This window comes from Lagopus muta, chromosome 1 (genome assembly GCF_023343835.1).
Source record: "Lagopus muta isolate bLagMut1 chromosome 1, bLagMut1 primary, whole genome shotgun sequence".
NCBI lineage: Eukaryota > Metazoa > Chordata > Aves > Galliformes > Phasianidae > Lagopus > Lagopus muta.
In genome coordinates this window covers 13658934-13684502 of record NC_064433.1, presented here as the reverse complement: position 1 = coordinate 13684502, position 25569 = coordinate 13658934, and the positions used below count along the sequence as shown (strand labels likewise).

The 25569-nt window shown below is 44.1% G+C and overlaps 3 protein-coding genes across 10 annotated transcripts in view; 2 read left to right on the top strand and 1 right to left on the bottom strand.

Annotated features, from left to right (window-relative positions):
- ATXN7L1 (ataxin 7 like 1) overlaps positions 1-9011 on the top strand; it is a 111265-nt gene extending 102254 nt beyond the window's left edge. For 5 of the 6 annotated variants that reach the window (XM_048934081.1, XM_048934084.1, XM_048934086.1 and 2 more), the window contains 2 exons: positions 3628-3702; positions 6905-9011. In XM_048934081.1, coding sequence (XP_048790038.1) covers positions 3628-3702; positions 6905-7048 — 219 coding nt within the window. In that variant the 3' untranslated portion in view covers positions 7049-9011. Of the gene's footprint in view, positions 1-3627; positions 3703-6386 lie in introns of all 6 variants that reach the window. The other variant, XM_048934083.1, reaches the window with a different exon arrangement.
- Positions 9012-11701: 2690 nt separating this feature from the next.
- EFCAB10 (EF-hand calcium binding domain 10) lies at positions 11702-13683 on the top strand. Of its 3 annotated transcripts, XM_048934093.1 has the most exons (5): positions 11702-11895; positions 12074-12238; positions 12398-12524; positions 13008-13078; positions 13582-13683. In XM_048934093.1, exons 1-4 carry the CDS (start codon positions 11796-11798, stop codon positions 13042-13044), a joined length of 429 nt encoding a protein of 142 aa, XP_048790050.1. In that variant the 5' UTR covers positions 11702-11795; the 3' UTR covers positions 13045-13078; positions 13582-13683. The 3 variants fall into 3 exon arrangements, with proteins under 3 accessions (XP_048790050.1, XP_048790051.1, XP_048790048.1); XM_048934094.1 differs by lacking the exon at positions 13582-13683 and having other exon boundaries at positions 12440-12524; positions 13008-13120; XM_048934091.1 differs by lacking the exon at positions 13582-13683 and having other exon boundaries at positions 13008-13120.
- RINT1 (RAD50 interactor 1) lies at positions 13114-24844 on the bottom strand. Its single transcript, XM_048934088.1, has 14 exons — positions 24826-24844; positions 24290-24477; positions 23980-24221; positions 22932-23105; positions 22706-22855; positions 21343-21499; positions 20495-20605; positions 20074-20299; positions 18016-18153; positions 17122-17321; positions 15764-15978; positions 15046-15226; positions 14845-14963; positions 13114-14205 (listed from the first exon to the last, which is right to left on the bottom strand). The coding sequence occupies exons 2-14, from the start codon at positions 24464-24466 to the stop codon at positions 13989-13991; spliced, it is 2307 nt and encodes a 768-aa protein (XP_048790045.1). The 5' UTR covers positions 24467-24477; positions 24826-24844; the 3' UTR covers positions 13114-13988.
- Between the last annotated feature and the right edge of the window lie 725 nt (positions 24845-25569).

Here is a 25569-nt window from a genome sequence, read left to right as displayed (position 1 = left end):
ATGCTGTGCACAGAAAACAAAGCTTGCACTGGCCTCTGGGTGTCAGAAGCACAGAGAACAATGTCAGAAAATCCAGAGAAAGTAGCTTAGGACAGGTTGGTTTGTTTCTGAGCTATTGTGAAACTCTTCTTTCGCAAGGATGTTGTGCATGAAGTGGAATTAAGAAATGGAGAGGGTAGTGTCCAAGGCAAGGCCGTCCATGGGTGACAGCAGGCAGCAGTGGGAGTGGAAGGAGGGAATGAAGAAATGCTAAATGCGGTGTAACAGGCAGAACGAAGGCCTCAGGATGGCTTAAGATGTCTGTTTTCTCCTTCCTGCTTCCAGTAGAGGTGCAGCTGAGATTATTGAAGTGGCATTTAAAAACAGGCTACAGTATTGTCTTTCTGCTTAAATCTTTTTATAAAGCCCTTTATCATTTTAAATGTGTCTTGCAATCAGAATTAATCTTTAAGTCACTGAAATCGTTGGAGAATGCTGTAAATTCATTGTTCAGTTACACATCTGATGTTTGAAATACATGTGTGCCTAAAACGTGGAACTTACCCTAAGATACAATATCTCAAATGGGAAGAAAAAGTAAGTACAGGCTGTTACTTTGGTGCAAATACTGGCAGGAGAAAATGGATTGCATCGTCTTTTCACATTGCGTAAAGTATCTGTAGCTGTTGTAGTCCGGAGAAGTCTTACAAATACATGTGATGCATGTAGGCTTGTGCAATACATGCGTGTGTAAAGAGGTCTTATGTTCACATTTTGAGTCTCTTAGTGATTGGATGTGTGCCTGTGGGACATTCCTGTGCCAGTGTGGGATATATTTCAGCAACTCACACTGTAATGGCAATAAAAAACCATCAAGGATCAGTCAGAGGCCTTTGTTAATATGTTGTTAATTCACGCTATAGTTTTTCCTTAAGGAAAATGTTAGATGTGTGTGATGATGAACAGTAGACATGTATGTGTACGTATGCATATATGTATGTACATGTAGAAGTCATCCGTTGCTGCTCATGTAGCTGTCCTTGGAGCTGCACTGGCTGCACAGTACAGCAGTGAGGTGAAGCTGACAGTTTCAGGTGTCTGGCTCACAGCTTTGTGTCAAGGATGCTGAATTCCTGCTGTTTGTTTGTGCCATAAACAAACGAAATTTGCACTCCCTTAAGTACGTGGGTCTTAGTATATTATGTCCCGTGTGTGGGAATACTAAAACTCTAGAGGATGTAGCACTTGCAGTCAGCTTTAAGCTGTGTTGTTTTGGCTTGCCGTGCGCTAGAAGTGCAATTGCAGTAAAAATTCCACAAAAAATACGGCGTTACTTAAAATCTTGTTCCTGCTCCCTGATGTAATAAGGAAAATTAAATTAAAGAAATACGAATGCAGGAAGAAGCTCAAGTGACTGCTGATAAGCCCTGGACTTCTTTTTTTCTAATTTGACTCAGGTCTCCTTGATCGGTAGTAACTGAAAATGCCAAGTGCTTAGCTTTGTAGTAGAGTTTATTTTTAAAAGAAAGAAGGGATGAGAGCTGTGGCCTCAGGTGTGTGCAGCACCGAGCCCTGGCACAGCTGGCGCCGTCTTTGCTCTCCTCACAGCGGCCTGCGGCAGCTCAGCCCTCACGCAGCCCTTCTGCTGAGCAGCGCAGCCCAGCAGCAGCCGGCAGCACTCAGCCCTTCATCGGGCAGCGCAGTGGGCAGCTCTGGGGAGGTGGGCTGTGTTCTCCACATGATTCCAAGACCTCTGCAAGGCTGTTTCTCAGTGAGTGTTTTTCTCATTGAAAGAATGGAGCACCTCTCCTGTGAGGAAAGGCTGAGGGAACTGGGCCTGTTCAGTTTGGAAAACAGAAGGCTCCCAGGAGACCTCATTGCGGCCTTCCAGTACTTGAAGGGAGCATATAAACAGGAGGGGCAGTGGCTGTTTACCAGGGTGGATAGTGACTGGACAAGGGGATGGTTTTAAACTGAGACAGGGGAGGTTTAGGTGAGATATTAGGAGAAAGTTTTTCACACACAGGAACAGGTTGCCCAGGGTTGTGGATGCCCCATCCCTGGAGGCATTCAAGGCCAGGCTGGATGTGGCTCTGGGCAGCCTGGTCTGCTGGTTGGCGACCTGCACACAGCAGGGGGTTGAAACTAGATGAGCACTGTGCTTCTTCTCAACCCAGGCCATTCTCTGGTTCCATTCTCTGTATTTGCTCTGTATTGGGCAAGGATTTTATGAATATTGTCATGGTGGATATAGGTCTGGAAGTTTGCCATAGTGTTTGGAACAGCTAGGAAAGATTTTACAGGGCTGTGTATCTGTTCAAGATTTGCGTATTGAAGAAAAGCTGAGTGGGATGCATTGCTATCTAGAGAAGAAGAGCTGTGACATTCAGAACTGGCTGAGGGGGAGCTGGGTGGGCAGGCAGGGGCTGCCCCTTCAGTCCTTGTGCCATTGTTTGGAAGTGCTATAGGAGTCAGCTGTATGCAAAAGCACTGCCCATTTCTTCTGGGTAGGGAGTGAACAGAGAAAACTCTGCTGAGCAGTCGTTGTGAGGTGGGGAAGGTGCGTACAGGGAGCTGTAGGCTGCTCTTCGGTCTATGTATGAAATGGGAAATAACAAATGATGCTGCAGAAGGGAAGGAGAAAACTGATGTTGATGAAAACTCTGCTGGCCACTGCCTGAGTCCTGTCTATTCAGTGAGAAACTTGCAGCTGCATTTCTCACTGCGTTCAGATGATGGATCCTTGTTACCTCTTTGTCAGGTGATTAAAGTTGCCATTACTTCAAGTCCATCACTGATGTGGATAACTGCTCATATCTGGTCACTTGCCCATTGTGAGCAGGTGTCCCTGGTCACTTTTGGTTGGTCTCATAACCCCTTTGATTCAGTAGCTCTCTTCCCTCTTGTGCAGCAACAGAAATATCCACCATGTGTTTATGGGGTGCTACAAAAAGTTCTAAAACAAACTGCTCCTCCAGAGTGCTGTAATCTTTCAAGGATTTAAGTACACAGACGGAATTTTGCAGAATTTTATTTAAGCACTTCCAAAATGTATGTACATTTTGTGTACATGTACTAATAATGTGCACTTATTCCCAAATTCTGTGATCCAGTAATGTGGGACAATCGCATGTTCAAACCTCTGAAGTTTGATTCTGCTGGTTAATATGTGCTTCTTTGAGCAATGCTAAACAAAGGCCACGTGGAAGAAGATGCAGTAAGGCAGGGCGTGCCGTGGTGCTCAGCCAGCTGCTCTAAAGCCATGCGCCCCAAGGAGAGGGCAGGGGCTGTGGGAGGAGGCTCACTGTGCTGTCATTTGCTGGCCTGCTGACAAAGGGAGTGTGATGAGCACACAAACCAGTGCTCCTGGCCACAGAGGTGGGATTTTACAACCTGAATTCCTCCAGAAAGCATTTCTTAATGTTGTTTTCTAATCACTGGTAGTATTGATGTGCCTTCAGAGTTTATGGCTCTAAGAGATAATTATGACTCTGAAGAAGTTTTGTTTTTTTTTGTAATAGCAAAATACCTGTGTTCCAAATGCAAATCAATTAGTGCCACTTTGCTCAGGAAAAGGAAAGCCATTACCAGCGTCTGCATTCAACTGACAAATATGTCTCTCAATGCTGCTCAATTAATGTCTTTCAGATTGGAAAAAATAGCAGTGTAGCTTTGTCACAATCCAGTCCTTCGAGTACATCAAACCCAGTACACAACAGACAAGTAAGTTGTTTTTTTAAAAGTGCACTTAAATAGTTTGTAAGTGGTGATTAAATATTTTCTGTTGCAAAGCCTTAAAATACGTTTTCTTTATAAATGCGATTATTTACAGAAGCTTTCTTTCAGTGAACTAATATTAGGTTTTTTCCCTCTCGCTTAGTGTTTTTCCAGCTATTTTTCCCTCTGAGATTTATGAATAACAAGTTCTTTGCTTGTTTTCCACCACCTATAATACGCTTCACATTGGCTTATCCGATGCCCACTAGCTGTTGCTTTGGTGATAAAAAAGCAGCAGCAGCAGCAACGTGTCTCTGCAGGATCCAGCTAAGCTAGCGTGTGTTTTCCATCCCGCTTCCCCTGCTGGGTTGGATGGCACAACAGAGTCCCAGGCTGGCACAGAAAGGACAGTGTTTAAAAAGAGACAGAAATGAAAATCAGCAAAGGGAAGGCAGAAACAGGATGGAGAAGGCAGAGGACTTGACTGTTCACAGAAACTAATCTGAAAGTGTAGCCTGCATTCTTCTCAGACTTGAGAAATCCTTAGTGCTCCCACCAGGCCTGTTTATCACACAGACTGCTGGTCAGGTTGTAGTAAATTCTGAAGGTCAGCTCTTTTGTGTTTGGCTCTCCAAATTGAGTCATCTATCAAGAATTATCAGGATCCTCGTTTTGGAAAAGGTTTCCACCTCAGCAAGATGTAACCACAGGTAGACAGAAATGCCAGCTCATTTCTCTGTTTGACCAGTCAGCATTTTAGAATCCCATGTGCATTGTGAGTACACCACAGCATAGTTGTTCCAGATGGTTATGCTGCTTAGTTTCTGCTCTGCAGGTGCAGCACAAGAAAAGTAATTATTGTGGTGGTGATAACCCACAGCAGTCTCACCACTAAAACATGTTCTGAGTCATGATGAACTGTCAAAAGGTAAAGCAGTTCCACCCCTTGCACCCTTGGTACTGAATGCAAAGGAGTGTACGTGTGACAGCACTGCACTGAAGGGAAGTAAGTGGAAGGTATCTTCGTACCACAGCATTCGTAGGGACTGGCAAGCTGCTGTGTGAGACACTTTCATCCAGCTACCGGTGACAAACGTGGGATAAAGCTCAGCTGAAGTGTAGAGCTGGTTTTGTTTTAGCCCTGTGCTCCTGCATGAGTACAAAATGCACACTGCCCAGGCGCACGGTGCTGGGATCTGTTGCCTGGATCCCGCAGGGAAAACCTTACTGGGCAACACATTAATTTTGTGGCAGCTATATACAAACAGAGGCTACCGGTAAGCTTTTCAGCTGCCTGTTTCCATGACTTTATCAAAAATAGAAGTGTTTGCTTGTTCTAAGCTCTGCAGACTGGTGTTAAAAATACATTTCTGGCAGCTTAGTAGCTGAGCACGGAGTTCAGAATACAAACACAAAGGAAAATGAAGATCTGTTAAGCTTCATGAAACGTATTGTTCCTGTTTGGGGTTTTTTTTCTGTGTTAACTCTGACACAGGATGTTAGTGCTTGGAGCCATGATTGCTTCCCACTGCCGCATCGGAGCTGCTTTGCTGACAGCTTTGGTTCTCCAGTCTGGTGAAGGAATAGCCTCTAAATAAAATTCTAGTCTGAAGCTGAGCTGTACTACTTCTTTATAAAAAGTGTTATTAATTAGGTAACATAAGTGGATCTGCAAATGTATTCTTTGGCAGTCAGTGTACCGTTGGGGCCTGAGAGAGAGCCTGAGCTCTTTTGCTTTTAATATTAGTGCTGATGTAACCACGATAATCAGAGTCCAAGTGATGCAATGTCAGTAGGCAGAGAGAACGTCAGTTACTGCACGGAGTTTTACAGCTGGAAAAAAACAGGCATGTATTCCTGAGTGCAGACCTGGGAAGCAGGCAGAAGTGGCGTGGTGTTCTCAGTGCTGCTGTGTGGGACCGGTGGCACTCCATGCCTGCTGGGCCTGCTTGCTGTCTCCACTGTGTTAAACTCAGTGAGTTCAGCTCACACGGGTTGTTCTCAATTTGTGTTTACTTTGAACTTTCTTGCATCTAGTTGAGAACTGAACAGGAGCTTGTGTACATAAAGGTGCGCCTGGTTTTCCAGCTGTTGTTGCTGTAATAGAAAGCACTACTTTTCCTTACAAAATCTTCATCATTTTTAGTAAATGTGAATGGAGTTATAGTTTTACAGTCAAATTCTTTGTGCCTGTAGATACTATATGTATGTTTAAGGCTTGTTTTGTCTGGATTTTGTCCTTCTAGGTCTGTAACTAATCAGTGTTTTTTTCTTCATAGTGCTTTTAAGTAGATCATAATTCTCAGTATGCAGTGGTTTATAAGTACTGAGTACCTACCTGTTTCTATGAAGGGAAGGTGCCAGTGTGTGCTGGATGGAGCTTCCTAAGGCATGAAAATGTGCTGTGCAGAAAGAATGATTCTTCAAAGTTACTGTCTGATTGCTGCTCTTATTTCTACTGATACACTGAGTTAATGAACGTAAGATTCACTAAAGCTTTCTAAAATCAGATAGTCTCAAAAACAAATGCCCAGTTTACTCAAAGCAGTTCTTAGAAGTCTGTAATGTAGTCAGTAAATAGGGGTGGACGTGAAGTAAGTTCCTGGTCTGAGTTCTCTCGGATGCAGATGTTGTTAAAGCATGATGTACCGAAAGATGTTTTCTGAATCTGAACTTGGTTTCTCTTCTAGAAGACATCAAACCGGACTGGTAGAATAAGGACTCTTCCATAACACGGAACAGGAACCAGCCTATAATCTCTAGCTCTCAGCAGCCCTACTCCACAGGGTTTTTCTTTTCTATGACCTGCAGATGGATTTAACCTTTTATGAATTTGTGGTTTTAAAGAGAATCAAATTTACAGAAAACTGTAATGGTGATTTGTTCAGTTTTTCACTTTGTATTTGCCACTGATCTGTGCGTTCTGCTTGGTTATGTTTCATGCCTTTTCAAGCTGTTAGCGTTGCAATGCTCCCTTTGTTTCCTTACCAGAATACGGTGGACATTCCAAAAACAAAGCAAATCAAAAAGACCGCGATTTGAATTTGTTTAAAGGATCTCCAAATTGTTTCATAGAGTAAAAATTACAGTAATTCTGTATTTCAGCTTGTCCCGCGGATAAATATTGAGTGCATTTCTTCGTGACTCGCAAACAGCTGGGGCACTGCAGCCTTAGGGATTAACCCTGCCTGGTGCTCTCTACCTACAGCATTTAGTGATTTCAGTGGGAACTCTGAGTGTTCGGCATCTTCCGGGATCGATCGAAGCGCAGAGGATTTCTGCACCAAACTGTAATGGATGTTATCAAAGGTTCGACACACGAAATCCCCTGGGAGGAATTCTAGACCCTTAAGATAACAGAACTTGATAACCTCAGTAAACAGCTTGAGTGTGCGAGGACAGGCGTTGAGCAGATTGGCTTGCGTTCATAGAATTGCACTGACAGTGTTTCTTATAGGATTACTGAATAATTTTTTAATAAAATACAGATTTTATAATCAGGAAGCCAATGCTAGGTACTGGAACAATAGTACGGAGGAGTTGATTTTTATTTCTACAGTGTTAAAAGTGCACTTATATGCTGGTTTATTTACATCTTGGGGAAAGGCGAGAGACTGCAAATAGGGAGATTATTACTACTTTCTTTTTTAAAAAAAGAAGGCTTAAGGTAAATTTTAAGACTAAAAATGTTTAAGCAATTATAAGCAAGGCTAGACCCTTTGAAAAAAAAAGTTTAGAAATATTCTTAAAATAAATTTTTATAGTGTTAATTTTGTAATAATTTATGTTTTGCTATACTTCAGAGCTAACTGACCGTATAGTTTCAGAAACAGTATGAAACTTAGGAAAGTTGAAGCAATGTTTATATTTTTAAAATGTTCTTTGAATTATGTTTTTATTGTACATTTCTTCAGACTGAAAAATGTGTACATATCTTTGTTATTTTTGCACAATTTTTGTCTCGTTCAGTTTTAGGAGCAGTACTATGTTGATTTTTTTTCTTTTAATTTATTTTGAGTTATAAAACCGCAGGAGTTTATCAGTCTCAGTAACAAATCATCCTCTGTTATCAACGAGCGGCTGTTTCTGGTTGTTGAGGGAAGAGAGCGGTGCTGAGGTGCAGAGGTGGCTTCTGAGGAGCAGCGCTCAGCAGGGGCGGAGGAGCGCCGTGCTGGTGCTCGGAAGCTTCAGCTCTTTCCACGCCTCTTGGGATTGGAAAGCTGCAATATGGAGCCTGTCCTCTGAATGCTGCTGACTTGTTCCGTTTCATGCGGCTCACACCTGGCAACGCTGGGGGAAGTGAAGCACCAAGTAAAATCCCACAGTCTTTCATCGTCAAGTAATCATTATTTAATTACGAGTATTGAAAATTTCAGCCTGAGAAGTGAAATGGAAGTAAACATTTGAATAAAGTGGATATAAACTGGACCAGCCTATAATGCATTATTAGTGTAGCATTCACTCGGTAGTTCTTTTTGTTACCCTTTGCCTGAAAATCTCGTGGTTTGTTTCCAGCAATAGAGGCTCAGAAGCTTTGGTTGTTGACATACGCAATGCATAGGCCCGTCAGCCATAAAAAGCGACTTGGATAACTTGTATGCCTTCTTTTGTATCGATGTAACAATTGTAAATAGTGCTGATCGACCTTTGTAGAGAATAGTTTATACAGCATATTCTATTATTGCTGATTCTCAGTGAACTATTGTTTTAAAAAAAAGAAGAAAAAAAGAAATTTTTCTATTTACACCTTATATTTTGTTATGCTGTCGACCCATGGCACTTTAACAAAACTCTGTGGGTTTTGCATAGCTGGTCAGTCATGGGGTATATTAAATAACTGTTGTTGCACAGAAATGAATTTGCACCTGCTATATTGTGCTTTCCTACTACAGATTTTAGAACCTTTTCCAGAAGACTTTTGAAGAAAGCATGTCCAATCATTCTAAGAAAGAAATGCCATACTTGTACAGCCAATTTCTTTTCTACAATCCATATTTTGTAACACTAAGTATTTTCATTCTTTGTCCTGCACCTTTATGTATTAGCAGTATCAGATAGAATCCATTCCATGCTTGTGATAATTGTAAGCGGAATAAATGTCTAAAGTAGGTGTAAATAGTAAATTCTATGGCTTACAGTTTAAAAAAGGAAAACCAGAACAAACATGTATCTGATTGATACTGCCATGGTTCAACACCGGGCCTGGAGATATTCTCTAGTGAGCGATTGTATTTTTGTTTTTTTGCTTTATTATTATTATTTTTTTTTTTGTAACATGGCTTTGTAAATAAAATAATTTATATGTTTGTAAGAAACAGGTGAGTTCTGTCATCATTTGTCTTTGCAGAGCAGAAGCGGTGTGTGTTGCAGGGCCGCCCCTTCTCCTCCCTGGGGCTGACGTACAGAGCACAGATGGATGGCCGGCACTGAGAGATCTGCCCAGCTCCCTCTGCAGGGCTGAACTGATCTGGGATTATTTTTGGCACTCGTGTCTGAAATATTCCTGTGCTTACACATCAGACGTGTATCCTCAGCGACTGAGGGTTTTATACTGATCAGCCGTGTTTCAGTTCCTCTGCTTAGCTGAATGTGTTTTCTTCTTGTCGCTGTGAGAATCAACCTCACCAGAGCTGCTGGATTTGGGAATTCTGACTTAGTGAGCAGTGCAAATACATAACCAGTCTTTTTTACTGTTGTTAATTCTAAAAATGCAACTTCTGTCTCTAAGTGCTACGACCCTTGTTCTGTGTGAAAGCCTGCTCCAGTTACAAATGAGACTTGCACTGTTCGGTGCCTTGTCAGCATTGCTGGTTTTCCTCTCGGCAAACCTCTTCTGCAGATCTGGGGAACGCGTACACTTCGTGTTTCTCCTCTTAGGAACAACAGTTTTGCAGATACTGCAGGAAAGAGACATCATTGCAGCATGGTCTTGAAAGCAAGAAATCGAACTACAAGCTGGGGTTGTGTTTGCATACATTTAGAACAGGCAGAAGAGGTGGCAAGCTGCCCTGGCTTACAGGAAACAAAAGTAGGAAGAAGACTTTACCTTCCAGCTGAAGAGCGTTGTGTGTAATGCCTTGCTTGTTCTTGATGCCTGTGGCAGAAGCTAATCCTGAACTTCCTCTTTACCGCACAGTATGTTTGGGCTGCTTATATTTTGATGTTTCTTTTTAGTGTTGAGTTTAACCTTTTCAGTACGCTGTAGAGAAACCAAACATCATTTGGTCACGGTGCGTGTTGAAGTTTCATCTGACAGAGTGATCTCCATGTATGCCTGAAGATAGCTGAAGAGACATTGTGTTTGTGAGATGGTATTTCTTACAGGCATTAGGAATCAAGGCTACAACCAAGAAAACAGATTATTGCAGCCACGAGTTACTGGTTGCTTGCCATCATCTGTCACAGCCAGCAGAGGTCAAGGGCCCTACATTTATTTTCCAAATATGACTGAGTCATTTATTAGCGCTTGCAGCTTTGCTGTCCTGGTTTACAAGCTGTTCTCTGTTTGGTTTCCCACACCCTTTTGGGTTATGCAACAAGTATTTTGCTTGCAACAGTATTCTCCTATTATCTAACGCGCTCTAAATGCCACCAGTTTCAGAGGTAAGCAAATCACACCAGAACTTTTTTTATTTATTGCACTCTAGTTCTTAGGCTTCTGTTTTTACCAGGGAAATAACTGTTCTAGAAGAAAGTCATTGCTGTCTGCAACCGGTATCTGTTTTACTCATCCAAATCTGTCAGGACTGACAATTGGAAGCCACGCCAATTGCTGGTTCCAGAAATGTTTGGAGGCGATTCATGCAGTGCATTCAAGCTTTTGAACACAGTGTTTATTTCATGCAATTTTCTCTGCTGTTTTTCTCCACGAATACCTCCTGAAAGGTATGACTCCAAACGAGTGCAGGCCTCTTTTAAAACTTAATCTCCTAGGCTGAGGGCAGCTGCAGCTGGTAACTCAGTAGCAGGCCCTGGTTTCACTTTCAGCTGCAGAACGCACGGTAGATGGCATGCATGCTCTCCTGTTCTCATTTCGTAACGCATCACAAATTACGTGAGCTGGATTCTCCTTTTTGTGGGTGGGCAGAGGGGTGCCTTTTTTAGTGGTTAGGGCTGACCTGCAGAAGCATAAAGATCTGTGAGCAGCTCTCCACAGAAGGGAGAAAGGAAGAATTCTAAGCAACACATAACGTGCTGCCAGCTGCAGCAGTATTTGACTGGCAGGGGAGAAGGGGCAGATGGGCATTTTTCCAACTCGGAGAGTAGAAGACTGACTACAGCTGGCAGCACGGCTGCCTGCAGGCCCTGCTCCTCCTCCTGTCACTCTTCAGGACTGTTGGTAGTCTATGCAGTCCAGTGCAATGAGATAGAGAGGAGGCTGAAGTTATATGCTGTATTCTACAAGAGGCTCATCTCCTGCCACAGCAGCTAGTAAGTAAAAGCACAATTCAATTGTAAATAAATAACCACACAAAAATAGAAATGATCCTTGCGGTTGTGATTAAAACTTAATTAGCAGCAGCATTACTGTGATGAAACCAGAGATCATTCAGACGCGTTGTCAAATCCCATTTTTCTTCATCAGCAGAAGCGCAGTTCCTCTCGGTGAGCATCGCAGAGCTCAGAGCTCACCTGGTGCAGCACGTGCTGGTGCTGTGCTGTGGACCGAGGACAAGTGCCCTACACCATGTGTTAGCAGAACGTTTTTCAAGGAAATAAATTGTGCCTTCTTAACAAAGAAATGACTGTATATATATATATATATATGTACGTTCCTATGGAGGTTTGCTTTGCTTGGTGATTCTTGGAACCGTTCTTCACAGAAGCACGCTGACTGAAGCCTGCGGTTGCTGTGCGCGCACACTGCAGGTGTCAGCTTTTCGACGTGTGTTTCGTGCTGGTTTCTGCTGCTGCCCGCTGAAGCAGAGCCGTGCCGCACCACACGCCGTTTCCCTGCCCCGAGCGCTGATTCTCCGCCCCCTCCCAGCCCCGAGGTCCGCCTCGCTTCGCCCGCCCTCCTCAGGCACCTCCGAGGTCTGCGACGACCGTGAGGGGCGGCGCCGCGGCGGTGTGGCGGCGCGGGCTCCTAGCAACGCGCCATGGCGGCGGGCGAGCAGCAGAGCCGCGAGTACCTGGAGCGGCACGGGCTGCCCGCGCTGCTGCACCGCCTCGCCGCGCTGCTGCTGTACCGCCGGCCCGGTGCGGCCCTCCGGGGGTCGGGCTGAGGGAAAACGGCGTGGCGGCGGGTTTATCGCTGCGCTCCGGAGGGAGAGGGGTTCTGTAGGGGGTGGGAAGGAAACCCTCGGGGCGGGCGCGGGGAGGGGCAGAAGAATGGGCGCGGAGGGCCCGCGGCAGCCCCGGCCTCGCTCCGTTGCAGAGCGGCCGCGGCAGTTCCTGCTCCAGGCGCTGGAAGCGGTGCGAGCGGCGCGGCGCGGCGAGGCGGCGATGCCGTCCGTGCTGGACGAGGCGGATGTGGAGGCCGTGTTCAGGATGCTGGACGCCGCGGGGCGCGGCTTCGTCACGGGCAGGCAGTGCCGAGCAGGTCGGTCCCGCGGCCCCGCGTTTGCTAAAAACGTTTCAGATCTCTGCCTGCTTACACCGTGACGGCATCGGCGCTTGTGCCGACGCGGCCGGCGCTTCGCGACGTTAAACACTTTCACTTTTCTTAACGATATCCCGGTCGCGTTCTGCCTTAAATCAGTCTGCCGAAGACTTGCTCGGGAACCCCTTTCCTTTTCCTCAGCTCTTACGACGCTGGGGCTGAGCACCGCAGAGCTGCGCGTCGGGGATGAGGAGGAGATCGGGCTGGCCACGTTCAAGGAAGAAATGTAAGTGCCGCCGGCAGGGGTCCTGCAGGAGTTTCCTTGAAGGTTACCCCTCGCAATGCAAGACCTAGGAAGGTCGACGCTGTAGCATGGACGGGCTGCTGAGCTTTCGAGATCCCTGCAAAGCAGCCCTACCCCGTTTCTCCCCCACAAACCGGGCAGCATCGGGCAACCCTGCAGATCGTAGCAGCATAGAATGGCTCCTGAGTTCCAACCCCCCGGCACAGGCTCCAGCTCCGGTACCAGAGCAGGCTGCCCGGCGCCACAGGGAGCAAATCGCTGCTATAGAAACAGCGCGCTCAAGCAAAGCTGGCCGTTGTAACGCGGCAGGGGCAGTCACGCAGCAATGAAGCGAGCTCCAGCTTGCGCTCATTGCTGATGGTCACGGCGTGCTTCGAGGGACGTTGTTTGGTCACTTACAGCCACTGCAAGAAAACAAAGCAGTTGGTCCTCACTTACCTAACCGGATGTTCTCTTCTGTCCTAGGATGAAAACGTTGCTGGAAGGCTGGGCTGTGGAGTGATTTAAGAGTGGTCTGCTCTGTATATTAGAAATAGGTATTTTGCTCCATCCAGTTACTGGTGGGTCAAGACAAGTTTAAGCAGTGCATTTATTTTCCCCCCATCCATTTTAGCTGTCGGCTGAGAGAACAAATGACAAAAACATGTTTGTGCTTACCAGGCACTAGAAATGCATTAATTAAGATAATAAGATTGCCTGAATAAGTAGAAACCCTGTTTACAAATCAAAAATAAGTGTTTTGGCATTTCCTCCTTCAACTGTGGCCTCACAGTGCTGGTACGAAAAACATCATCGGCTTCAGCAACTTCAAAATGTTCATGTTTGGAGAAATACAGCATTGCCAACGATCACAGCTTTTAAATAAGGCCATGAATAAAGGAAGTCCTACTCAAAAAACAGAGGCCACTTGGGGACAGCAAAAAAAAAAAAAAAAAAAAAAAAAAGGAAAAAAAAATTGAATTTTGAAATAGTATTGATAAATAAAAATGATATATTCCTTCATTCCATGCTGAGACTCGCTGTGCACATTTTAATACAGAACACTCATTACACCAGGGATTGAGAAGTGGAAAACATCTGCACTTAGGTGAGAGCATGCCAGCTGTCCATACTGCACACAGCTGCACCTGCATACATGCACCAGCTCTGAAGTCATTATACCAGTGTGACAGCATGCCAAAGCAACAAGGCAGGCCATCCGAAAACAAGTAACACATTCATTAGTAATGAAGAACCTGTGAGCTTCTAAATGTCAAGACAAAGCAGTGCTGGAAAAGAAAGATCTGTGCAGTTACAAGTCAGCACCATAGCACCTTAAAGGTTTTTTTTTTTGGAACTGTATATAATAAAAGTAAGATTATATCAAACCAATGACACAGCTTTCTGCTTATTTTTTTTTTAAACAAGTGATCTAGATTAAGTTTTAACCACTTCTGAAAAAAGTCTTTATTTGCCCGTACTTGGCCAAATAGCTCTCAAATTGAGAAGAATCTCAACATCCTGTTGTGCTAATTTGTAAACTCCCAGTTCATTTAACGCTGCTGTTGCTGATGGCTGGTTTGGCTGCAATGGCGCTTCGCTTTCTGAGGCTGACTGCAGTACCTCCTTCAGAAGCAAGGCAGAACCAATATTCAGATTCAGGATAATGCAGGCCTCTTTGATGCTACATGAGGGAAAAAAAGGTACATATGGATTAATAAAAGAAGCAACCATGGGATACTCAATTTTGTATGCCCAGCAACTAAGAAAAAAAAAGTTCCCACTGACTTCTGAAAAGTATCAGAAGTACTGAACTGGAAACTACTGCTTATAGCATGACAAACATGCGGGTGGATTATGACAGAACAAGGGGGAATGGTTTTAAACTGAGACAGAGGAGATTTAGGTGAGATATTAGGAGGAGGTTTTTCACACAGGGTGGTGACGCACTGGAACAGGTTGCCCAAGGAGGCTGTGGATGCCCCATCCCTGGAGGCATTCAAGGCCAGGCTGGATGTGGCTCTGGGCAGCCTGGTCTGCTGGTTGGTGACCTGCACATAGCAGGGGGTTGAAACTAGATGAGCATTGTGGTCCTTTTCAACCCAGGCCATTCTATGATTCATTCTATGAAATAGCATATTTATTTTTGCTAAGTATTTGCTATTATAAATGTCAAGACTGTGCCTCCCCAAGACGTCCCCGATGATCCACATATTTTAAGTCTTTCTTCCCCTCTCAAACTATGAAAAGATTCCTGATATGTAAAACACATGCATCTGGACACTCTTTTCTGAAATACTGACTGATGAGACTTCCTACTTACTGCTTGAAGTAGTTTTCCGGCCTCTTACAGTAGTGTGAAAACAAAGGAAAAAGGTTTCTGGTCATGTCAAACTGAAGCTGTGCTGCTCCTCCTTCATTGAAATGATTTGCCATAATTATCTGCCAACAGAAAGGGGTGCATCTTCTGTTTAGGCCAGCCACCAACCCTTCGCTGCGCCGCGTGTATTTTGTGCACACCCACCTCCTGATAGATGTAAGTGTCCACTTTCTCTGCGAGCATTTGCCAGAATATTTTAAACAGAGAGTGACAGAGCTGCTGTTCCAGTTGTAGCAAGCGGTCTCGTAGAGTCAACAACATTGGGCAAGCTGTGCTTGACAAAGACATGACTGCCTGCTCTGCCTGAGATGGTAAAGACAACCACCTGAAAGAAATCATCGCTGACGTCACTACAGTGAAATTATTCGTATTACAATAGCTGAAGTTAAAATATCACTTGAACAAATCTTAGCTGTTCTCAATGGTGCACAGTTTTCTCCCTTTCCACTTCAAAGCTAAAAGCAATCGCTGAGCTGTTGTATTTGTTTAGTGAAGTATTTTAGGATCTCATCATCAACCAGCCAAGAACCCTTGTGATTCTGTGAAGACAGAACTGGTCACTACATGCCACTTTTGATACTACTTTGAGGAGAACAATTCTCATCTAAACTGTATTTACCCAGAATTCTTCCTTGTTTTCTTAAGGTAACGTGCCCACTTATTGCAGAAGTGCTTTAGAAAACATAACAATAAGTAAGCTTGAGGAAAGTGTAAAAAAACTCTTCAAATGCTTACTACTCTGAGCCCTTCCTATTCAGAAAGCTGAATTTCTTATTTTTCTTTTCTTGCCTTTATTTGCCCCAGTGTTTTTACCAGAAAAAAACGACTGCAATGTGAGAAGAGAATGAGCAGATAGAATCACCTCTCTTTTTTGTACAGCTTTGCAGCATCTGTGACCTCCCTGAAGACGTGGTACACTTGGCGACTCAACATATCGTGTTTCAGGCGTTCCAGGAGGTTGATCATTTCATCAAAGACAGAACTCTCCATTGAAGCCAGCTGCCCCAGCTGCAGCTGGCTGACAGCATCGCTTTCTGCACAAACCTCCAGTTCAGCCTGCTGTAGCTGCAAGAAGAACTAGAGAAAGACAATCAGATGTAAGTGCTACCAAAAATAATCTTATTATTTGAACTTCTCTTCTGTACTTTAGCAGGTAGGATTCCAGAAAACACTCTTCTGACACTTTGATAATCTTACAATTTTAAGATTATAAAAACAATTTCCACATGGTCCCCATGTTTCAATCCTAAGAGCGTAACCAACATGGGTTTCAAATACAACAGCAGACAGATCAAAGGAACAGATTCAAAGAAATACTAAGTAGGTGCTTTGAGACAGCAGAACACTTTAAAACAGTCAAAATCACTTGCCCTCGCCCCATCCCATCTGCAACAATAAACTAGAATTTAGAACTTGTTTCAGAATTAATGTCTCATTAAATCGTAAGTTTGCTGGTCTGACAACAGCAAGGAAATGGATTGAGTTTAACATGACAGCAGTAATGATCTCCATGTTGCCTCTAAGAACATCAAGATGCTTGTACAGATGCAGCTACGTAACATGAAGGCTGCTCTCCCCTCAAATCATGACTTCCTAGAGCCACAGTTCCCTGTGAAGGTAAAAAGAACCTGCTGGCTGCCTGTCCCACACACAGTGCCTATTGCACATCTTCTACACGTGGCAGTTGTATGACCTCGTACCACAGCAGTCACAGAACAGCTGAGCTGTCAGCAGGCTGTTATACAGCACAATAACCCACACCCCATAACCAGTTATCGATGAGTGGTGTTTCTGCACACCTGGTCTGAGCTGTAATGCAGGTACCCAAACCAAATCCATTTAAGCTAACTTAGCAAGGAGCTCAAGAAACGTGTGCATGCTACTGCTCTCCATGCACTTCAACCAGCAACACACTGGCTCAAATCTCCAAAATCAACTTGCTTGCTTTTACAATGTGGAGCACATAAAGCAACAACCTTTTTGGCTGCTCAAACCATTCCATTCCTCAGGTTCTCTCTGCATATCTCTACCAACTTTACTGTTAATAAAGCTTAAACATCAGACAGTAATCTACCAGTATCTTTTCTATTCAACCTGAATTCATATCTAGTTATATTTTTTCCATAATTAATTGTTCTGAATACATTTAAATAACGCTGAAAATAAAATGTTTTATTATGACACAAACAAAACTATTGAACATTTTAAATAATTACTTACTACATTGTCAGCCCAGTCTGCCAGCACAGTTGCTATGTAGTTAACAGCATTGAGGATCGCACAGTATCGGAAGCCTAAAGAATCTCTACTCTCTTCCTTCATTACTTGAGTTAATCGTATCCTAAAATCATCAACCAACTCCTTCTGTAGCCCCAGGAACTGCAGTTTTCTGGAAGCCGTTGGAAGATTCTTATACCTGTCTGGGAATTAATATGTTTTATATTTTCCAACACTGAAAAGTTTTGAACAAGAGACATTACTGGCAGTTTATCCTCACTACTATAATGGCATCATACAGCACTTGAAAACACCTGACTCACAACAGCATCAAGGAGCACACACCACAACCTCCTTGGGCAACCTGTGCCAGCACGCCGTCACTCTCTGCATGAAAAACTTCCTCCTGATATCTCACTGAACCTCCCCTGTCTCAGTTTAAAACCACCCCCCTTGTCCTATCACTATCCATCCTCATAAACAGTCCTTCCCCCTCCTGTTTATGTGCTCCCTTCAAGTACTGCAAGGCTGCAATGAGGTCTCCTGGGAGCCTTTTGTTTTCCAAGCTAAACAAGCCCAGTTCTCTCAACCTTTCCTCATAGGAGAGGTGCTCCAGCCCTCTGATCATCCTAGTATCTCTACTATTAACGAGTTTCAGTATTTTTTAAGTGTTACTTTCTAAATATCTCAATGGCTCAAGATTATTTGCCCTGAAATTTGTGTCCAAAACACAAGATGAACAGGAACATTTTTTATTAAGTTAAATATCACAACTTTGCAACAATTTTATTTGGTGATTGTTGTTAACACAATTAACCTTCAACAAAGGAATCTATTAGCTGCCATTTTTCTGTTACTCGTTATAAACAAGAGGAATGTCCATAGGTTAGCAGTTACCTGTTATAACTAACAACAGAGTCATAAAAGTTTCTGCACAGTCTGGCACTTTCATTTCATCCACATCACTGATATCTTTGTACTGCGATACCCACGCAGCCTCTGATGAAAGCATAGAGTCCATTTTCTGAAGAGCAACTGAGATGCAAAAGAATTGTAAATGTTGTTAGTACTTAGTAATTTTAAAAAAACCCTCAATTATCTAAAACCCCAAAAATCATCAATATAAAAATGTTTATCTCCAGTAAGTTGAATTCTATCTTTTCATGTACAGAAAAATTCCTGATGACTGGTTTTATATAGAACCAGCTCCAATAACAGTATTGCAGACACAGATGTAACAACATCAGGGTTAACTGTGGTTTCTGTTTTAAATAGTTGATTGGTTCCTTTCCAGTATACTTCCTCTCCATTTCCTCAAAAATTAATACCTTCCCTTCATTTCAATTTCAAGGCTGTCTTCGCACAAATAAATATGTAACACTGTCTAAAAATAAACATACAGTTCCCATACAGCTTAGTCTTATAAACTTCAGGAGCACCATTGCAGCCAAACCAATTTTTAGTCAAAACCACCACAGAATACTGAAGTATCACAGAATGGTTGGGGTTGGCAGGGACCTGGGTCTGTATGGCCGAACTCCTGCTTAAGGAGGGGCACCTACATAACAGGGTGACCAAGGCCACGTCCAGGCAGCTTCTGAAGATCTCCAAGGAGGAGACTCCACAGCCTGTGCCAGTGCTCAGCCACCCACACATCACAGAAGTTCTTCCTGATGTGCAGATGGAACCTCCTGTCTTCCAGTTTGTGCCCACTGCCTCTTGTCCTGGCACTGAACATCACTAAGAGTCTGGCTCCGTCCTCTGTGCACCTTCCCTTCAGGTACCGAATCATAGAATCACTGAATGGCTTGTGTTGGAATGCATCTTAAAGCCCCCCAGCCCCAACCCCTGCCGTGGGCTGGCTGCCCCCCACCAGCCCAGCTGCCCATGGCCCCATCCAACCCGGCCCTGAGCGCCTGCAGGGAGGGGGCACCCACAGCTCTATGGGCAGCTGTGCCAGGGCCTCATCAGTAAAGAATTTCTTTTAACATTTAATCTAAATTTCCTGTTTTTTAGTATAAAACCGTTTCTCCTTGTTGTACCACTATCAGCAAACTAACAAAGTCTGTGTCTTTCCTGTTAATAAGCTCCCTTTAACCACCAGAAGGCCACAACAGGGTCTTCCCAGAGCCTTCTCTTCTCCAGGCTGATAAATTCCAGCTGCCTCATCCTCTTCTCATACAAGAGGTGTCACAGCCCTCTGGTCATCTTCATGGCCCTCTGGTTCTGCTTCAACAGCTCCACACCATTCTTGTGCTGGGGGCCCCAGGCCTGGGAGCAGAACTCCACATGGGGCACACAAGGGCAGAGTAGAGGGGAAAGGCACAGAGATGAGATCTCCTGGAGCCCACCGTTCTCCAGGCTGAACAGCCCCAGCTCTCAGCCTATCCTCACAATGGAGGCACTCGTCCATTCAGCATCTTGGTGGCCCTATGCTGGACTCTTTCCACTATGTCCATGTTAGCCTTCAGGACAGCAAGAGCACAACTATTGGCTCATGTTCAACTTAGTGTCCATCAGGACTTCTACATCCCTTTCTGCAGAGCAGCTTTCCAGCAGGATAGCCCCCACTATGTCCTTGTGCTGGCAGTTGTTTCTTACCACATGCAGGATTTTGCATTTCATCATGTTGGTCTTCACAAGGTTCCTGCCAGCCCACCTCTCCAGAGCCTTCTGGATAGCAGTGCAGCCCTCTGGTGAATCAGCCTCTTCCCCTAGTTCTGTCACCTGCAAATTTACCTAGGGTACACTCTACCTCACCGCCCAGATCAATACACAAAACGCTAAACAGGACTGAGCCCAGTATTGACCCCTGGGCATTCTACTCACTGCTGACCTCAAGAATGTGTCTTTTATAGTAGCCCCATTCAAGTGGCTTATCCTACTGGAGGAGTACATATTGCCCAATCAGAACGAAGACATACACAGACCGACAAAATTCCTTTTAAGTCTTACATTTCTTTTCCACTGTTAGCCATCTCTGGAAGCAGGACTCTTCTGAGAGAATATGCATGCAACTGGGAAAGCTGCTGAGATAACCATGAACACTGTACAGCTCTCTCTCAAACAGAAGTACCTCGTCCACAAGGTGACAAAAAAGAGTGTCATCATATAACAGGAATGGAATATCAGCAGCCAGCTTCTCCAAAATCAGCATTACAAGAGCACGAGAGAATTCAAGCTTTTAAAAGAAAAAGGAAGTGAATAAAATATCAGAGAGAGGTATGTATAAACATGTGCAAATGTATTTGACTTTTCAAACTGTTACTGGACTGTGTTAAGTCTCACTGCACACTAAGTAAAATCAGCAGACGAGTGCCTGCACGAGCTGACTGTGCAGGTATTTCTACGCACACAGCACCACTGAAGCGCTTACCCCAGCATTCACTGCCGATCCCGCCTTGTCCAGTATTGGCTGGATTTTGTCATCAAGGAACTTTGCGTGATTTCCAATCCACATAAGCACTTGTGTTAAATACCACTCAGGCTTATTTGAAAAATAAAATAAAATGAATAAACTCACTAATATGCACAACATTATACAAAATGCTCTGTAGTAGCAACTGTCAGAGTGCAAACACACTTAGATTTGCCCAAAACTGTCAACACAAACACACAGACTTGTACACCTAAACTCTTACAAAATGGTTCTCAAATCCTGCCGCAGAAGCATTACAGCAGTGCTAATGCTTTGCTTGTAAGAAATCTGCTTAAATGACATTTCTTGGATGAAAAGACTCAGCTTTTGTAGATAACTCATACAAAAATCAAGTCAATTTCCAACAAGCAATCTGGACGTAAGTCAAACAAAATTATACCCATTATATCCCAGCAGCTGAATCCAGCATTTACAGTTACATGAATGTAACTGAGCACAACACAAAGCCACAGCCTTAAACAATCTTTGAGTTCAAGCAATTTTCAACATTGCAAAATGATTTGCAAGGATGAAGATGAAATTAATCCATGCTTCTGAAATAATGCAAGTGAATCAAAGGTTGCAGTAATTATTTCAAAAAGATTTAGGCAAGAGAAAAATATTGCCTAGCCCAGAAAAGATGTTAATCCTCCCAAAGGCCTCCAAGCACTCACCTATCCACACTACAGTAGATGCAAGTACCACATATTTTAAGAAACTGAATTTCCAGAACAAAAGCATTGAAGCTATATAACTTAATGCTGCTAAAAATAGTAGCAATAAAATTAACCTGCTTTCTTCCATACCTTGCTTAAAACATTGGTTGGTTTATTTCCAGTGAAATGATACCGGAATCTTTTCTGGAGAGGATTCAGCATGATCTGCATTGGAAGGATAATAGGCGGTGATGGGGGTAAGGCGTACTTTTCTGGCAGTTGTTTAGGTTTGGTTAACAGTTCATCTCTAATTTTGACAGTTAAGGACAAATACAAGCATTGAGTTGCTCCAAAAGCATGACTTAAACTGTTTACAAAAACAAACAATGTTTTAGCTCTACCTCATTGACTGTATTGCATCTCATTGGCAGCATTACACAAACTATAAAATTCCTCAAATTTGTACAATACTCAAAAGTTTCAGTTCTATAAACTATTTAACATAACTCTGGCTGCTAAGAATTATTTATTCTATGACAGTACAAGTCACTGAAGTCAGTATGATTTAGGAAATCAGTATCACGAAACAGAATCCCATCATCATTCCCAAACCTGTATCCAAGAGACACGTGTATTCATGTTTCTTAAAGGAGCATCAAAGATTCATGAAAATAATACATGCAATATGTGATTTCCCTCCTTGAAGCAAGTGATTTAAGTGGCCTAATGTAACCGACCAGAATTGTTCCCAGCACCAGGCTGTGTAAAATGACCACGTTCATTCCTATTCCAGTACTGTGCTGGGGTTTTGTTTGTTCAAACCACCTCGGGGGGGAAAAAAACAAAACAAAACAGCCAAACAAAAAAACCTTGAGTTTTATTTCTGCTTGATTTTACCCTCAAACGAAAGGAACAGGATGAGCAGCATCTTCTGACTTACCCCTCAAAGGCAGATCAGAGTCAGAGAAGAGAATCACGAAGGTTAAAAGATTTCCAAGATCATTCAGTCCAACCATCCACCTACCAATATTTTTTTAGTACAACATCTAAATGTTTCTTGAACGTCTCCAGGGATGGTGACTCCACCACCTCCCCGGACAGCCCATTCCAGTGCCTGACAACTCTTTCAGAGACGTTGTTCCTAATATCCAATTCGAATCTCCCCTGGCACAACTGGAGGCAATTCCCTTGTCCTATCACTCAATCACAGAAGGAGATCCCACTGCTACTCAATGAAAATCGTTCTGTCCTTTATAATTCCCTTGTGGCACACACATATATTTTCAACTCTCTCTCCCTTCTGGGATGGGACATATTAAAGTGATTAACACTTTTTTGAATTCTAGCTCTGTTCACTTATTATCTCCTATATGAAAAAGTACATTCCAATGTTAACAAAAGTAACAAATTCAAATTGTCTTTTTTCTTTAGCGAGAACAGTTTTACTGCTTTCCACGAGAATGTGCACTTTGACATTTATTACCCTCACAATATTTTAATTTTTAAAGGATACGATGTTTGCAATTTCAGAAGCTGACAGAACAACATCTCTAAATTGTTGTAAACATCAGAAGCATTGGCTGGTGCAGTAAGGCCAAATGCTTGAGACTGCGGCGGCCCCACAAATGGCCAACGAAGCTGGGTCAGCACTTCTTCGAAGTCACTGCAACACAAAACACACATTTTACCACAAAGCTACAGCACCACATGAGATGAGGGAGTGATGAGGCACCCCGTACCTTGACAACTTGTCCTTAAGAATTTTATGCCAAAATTTAACAGTGGATCTCACAAACGAAAGAAGATGAGAACAAGATGACTCCTGAAGTTTAATATCCAGTTCTGCCATAGATGCTAGAGTACTGGCTGCCTCTGGAACATTGTTGGTCATCAGATACTGCTGAATGTTATCACTATAAAATACAAGAAGAGCTGAGACAAAAATTCACTAAAGACAACACAAAAGAATCAACTGCATACTGAGAAGCTGACACAAAACTTGCTCAATCTAAAATATTTTAATGAGACAAACTAGGTTACCACCCCATCACATATATGTAGTACTCAGCAAGGATTCCTGTACAAAGCTCTTTGTGTGAAATTCCTTAAGTGGCTGAGAGTCTGTCACAGAGACCTGCAGGCAGAACTGCTGAAGGAAACAAACCAGGCCCAAAGTTCTTTGAAGCACTGCTCTTTAAGTAACTTGATCAAAGAACTGTTTTTTCTCTTGCTTCCCAGGAGGAAAACTGGAAACAAGTTTCAGACTGCAGCCGACCTGTCACATTTTTGTAGCTTAGAACAAGTTGTTTCATAACTTAAGTCTCTCTATACAAGATTTGATCCAAATTTCAAATTTCAATTTCTGACATTCTTCACGAGCATTACACAAAATTTTCCACCAAAAGAAGCTACAAATCGCATGAACTAAGATGGCACTGCTCATTCCCATTAAGACAGAATCAGTGTACCAGAATGAAAACTCAGAATTACAAAGCCCAAAGTGTAACACTTCTGCTCAAGATATTCAAGTTAATTTTAGTTCTTTCACTGTAGTTTACAATGGGTGAAAAAGTTTGATGCACACAGCACCATAGAGAGTTACTGCGCTCTTCCTTAAACCAGAACAGTACTTTCCAGCTCTCACTGGAGAACACGTTAACAGTTTACATGATCAGATGACAACTTGCTGTCCTCATTATTTCTTAAATTTGTTTATTTACCACTGAATCTTTGAAAAAGCTGTACGATATCACTAGTAAGAATTCTCCGTAAGTATATCAGCTTTACCTGAGCTCTTCTATTCGGGAAATCCATTTAAGATAGGACAGGTGACGCTCAATCTCCTCTACCTGGCTGATCAGCACACCGAGATCCTCCATCCATGGCTCAGCTTTCTCTAAGTGGCTGCTGATGGAATCAGACAGGAGAGTTTCTTCCTCTAAAAGCCGATTCAGACTTTTTTTAGAGTCCTCTGCATTCTTTAAGGCATTCTGAATTCTTTTAGGAACTTCGGATGAAACTGTAAGCACCTGCGTTTACAGACAAGCATTAAGGCTCACACAGGAACACCGCACAGAGAAGAAGTGAAGATACTCACCTGTTCTTCCAACTGCTTTTTGTTTTCAGACAGCTTTTCAATGAGGCTGCCCAGCTTCTTCAGAGAATCATAGTCATTCCCAACTTCTCTTTCTACAAATTCCGAAACGTAATATGGGATATCGCAGCGATCTGGATCTCTGAAGACTTCTTTTTTCATCACATTAACGGCTGCCATGCCTTCTTTCTCTGCAACGTTATTTACGTAATTTCTACTTGGTCACCACTAAGGCAGCACTACCAACTACTGACCCACCGAGGACACAGAGCTGCGGGAAACACAACCTGAACGTTAAACGCGGCCTTTAATAGCAATACCGGCTTCAGTGAGGTGGGACGGGACAGGACAGGACAGGACAGCGCGCAGCTCCGCCAGCACCGTGTCCGTCCGCCCTGCCCCCCGGCCCAGCCCGGCCCGGCCCGGCAGCACCGCGCTCCCCCACACCGCCCCCGCCGCGTCAGCACAGCGCGGCCCAAGGCCGCAGCGGCTGAGGCGCGCGCAGCACAGCCCGGGCGGCGCCAGAGGCGCATGCGCACCTGCTTCCTCCCCGGCCTTCCGCACGGCCACGGTCGCGCCCGCCTCCTCCTCTCCCCTCCCCGCTACCTCCGGAGGGCGGCACCGCGCTGTTCCTCAGGCGCCGTCCTGAGGGGGCGGCGCGACCAGCCTGTGCGGCGGCCTCCGTCCCGGGCTGCTCTGCGGAAGGTGCTGTGCTGGCGCTCCCGCCGTGAAGCTGCTCCGCCGGTTGAGGAGGGGGCAGCCGCCGGGCGGTGTCGGGCCGGACCCATACCCCCGACCTCAGAGCGCACGGAGCCGGACCACCTTCCGTTCATGGGATTTTATTCACACAAGCAGCACGAATTCCCGATTTGGTTTAGAATCGCTGAAAACGCAGCGTAGCTGACGCTGCAGAACAGCCTCGTTCTGCCTCCCAGCAGCAGCCTGGCTCAGCCAGGGACAGAGCGAGGCGCTACGGCCTGACACACCGTTCTTGTTGGTTAACGTATTCCCAGCACCTTTTCTTGGCGCAGGTAGTGGCAAAGCTGAAACTACACTCGTTTTCCCCAGAAGACCTTGGCTAATTAAAACAGCTGTGCCTTGTGACAGCACGTAGCCACAGCCTGGCTGACTGCAGCAGCTTCGTGGAAGCAAACAGCCATCAGTACCTTCATTCAGCTCTAACTAATTCTCTTAAATCTGTACCTTAATACAGAGACTTCAAGGTGTGCTGAATTGATCAAAACATCCACTGCTCACTGAAGAAGAGCAAGATGAACATCTGT

What these genes read in the sequence shown, in the direction of transcription:
- EFCAB10 (XM_048934093.1), top strand. Translation starts at nt 11,796, where the DNA reads ATGGCGGCGGGCGAGCAGCAGAGCCGCGAGTACCTGGAGCGGCACGGG. An exon ending in GCTGCTGTACCGCCGGCCCG is followed by an intron (nt 11,896 to 12,073) that starts GTGCGGCCCTCC and finishes GCTCCGTTGCAG; the next exon opens with AGCGGCCGCGGCAGTTCCTG. An exon ending in GGGCAGGCAGTGCCGAGCAG is followed by an intron (nt 12,239 to 12,397) that starts GTCGGTCCCGCG and finishes GCCTTAAATCAG; the next exon opens with TCTGCCGAAGACTTGCTCGG.
- RINT1 (XM_048934088.1), bottom strand. Translation starts at nt 24,466, where the DNA reads ATGGCAGCCGTTAATGTGATGAAAAAAGAAGTCTTCAGAGATCCAGAT. An exon ending in CTTAAGGACAAGTTGTCAAG is followed by an intron (nt 22,856 to 22,931) that starts GTACGGGGTGCC and finishes TTTGTGTTGCAG; the next exon opens with TGACTTCGAAGAAGTGCTGA. An exon ending in GCTAACAGTGGAAAAGAAAT is followed by an intron (nt 18,154 to 20,073) that starts GTAAGACTTAAA and finishes TTTGCATCTCAG; the next exon opens with TTGCTCTTCAGAAAATGGAC.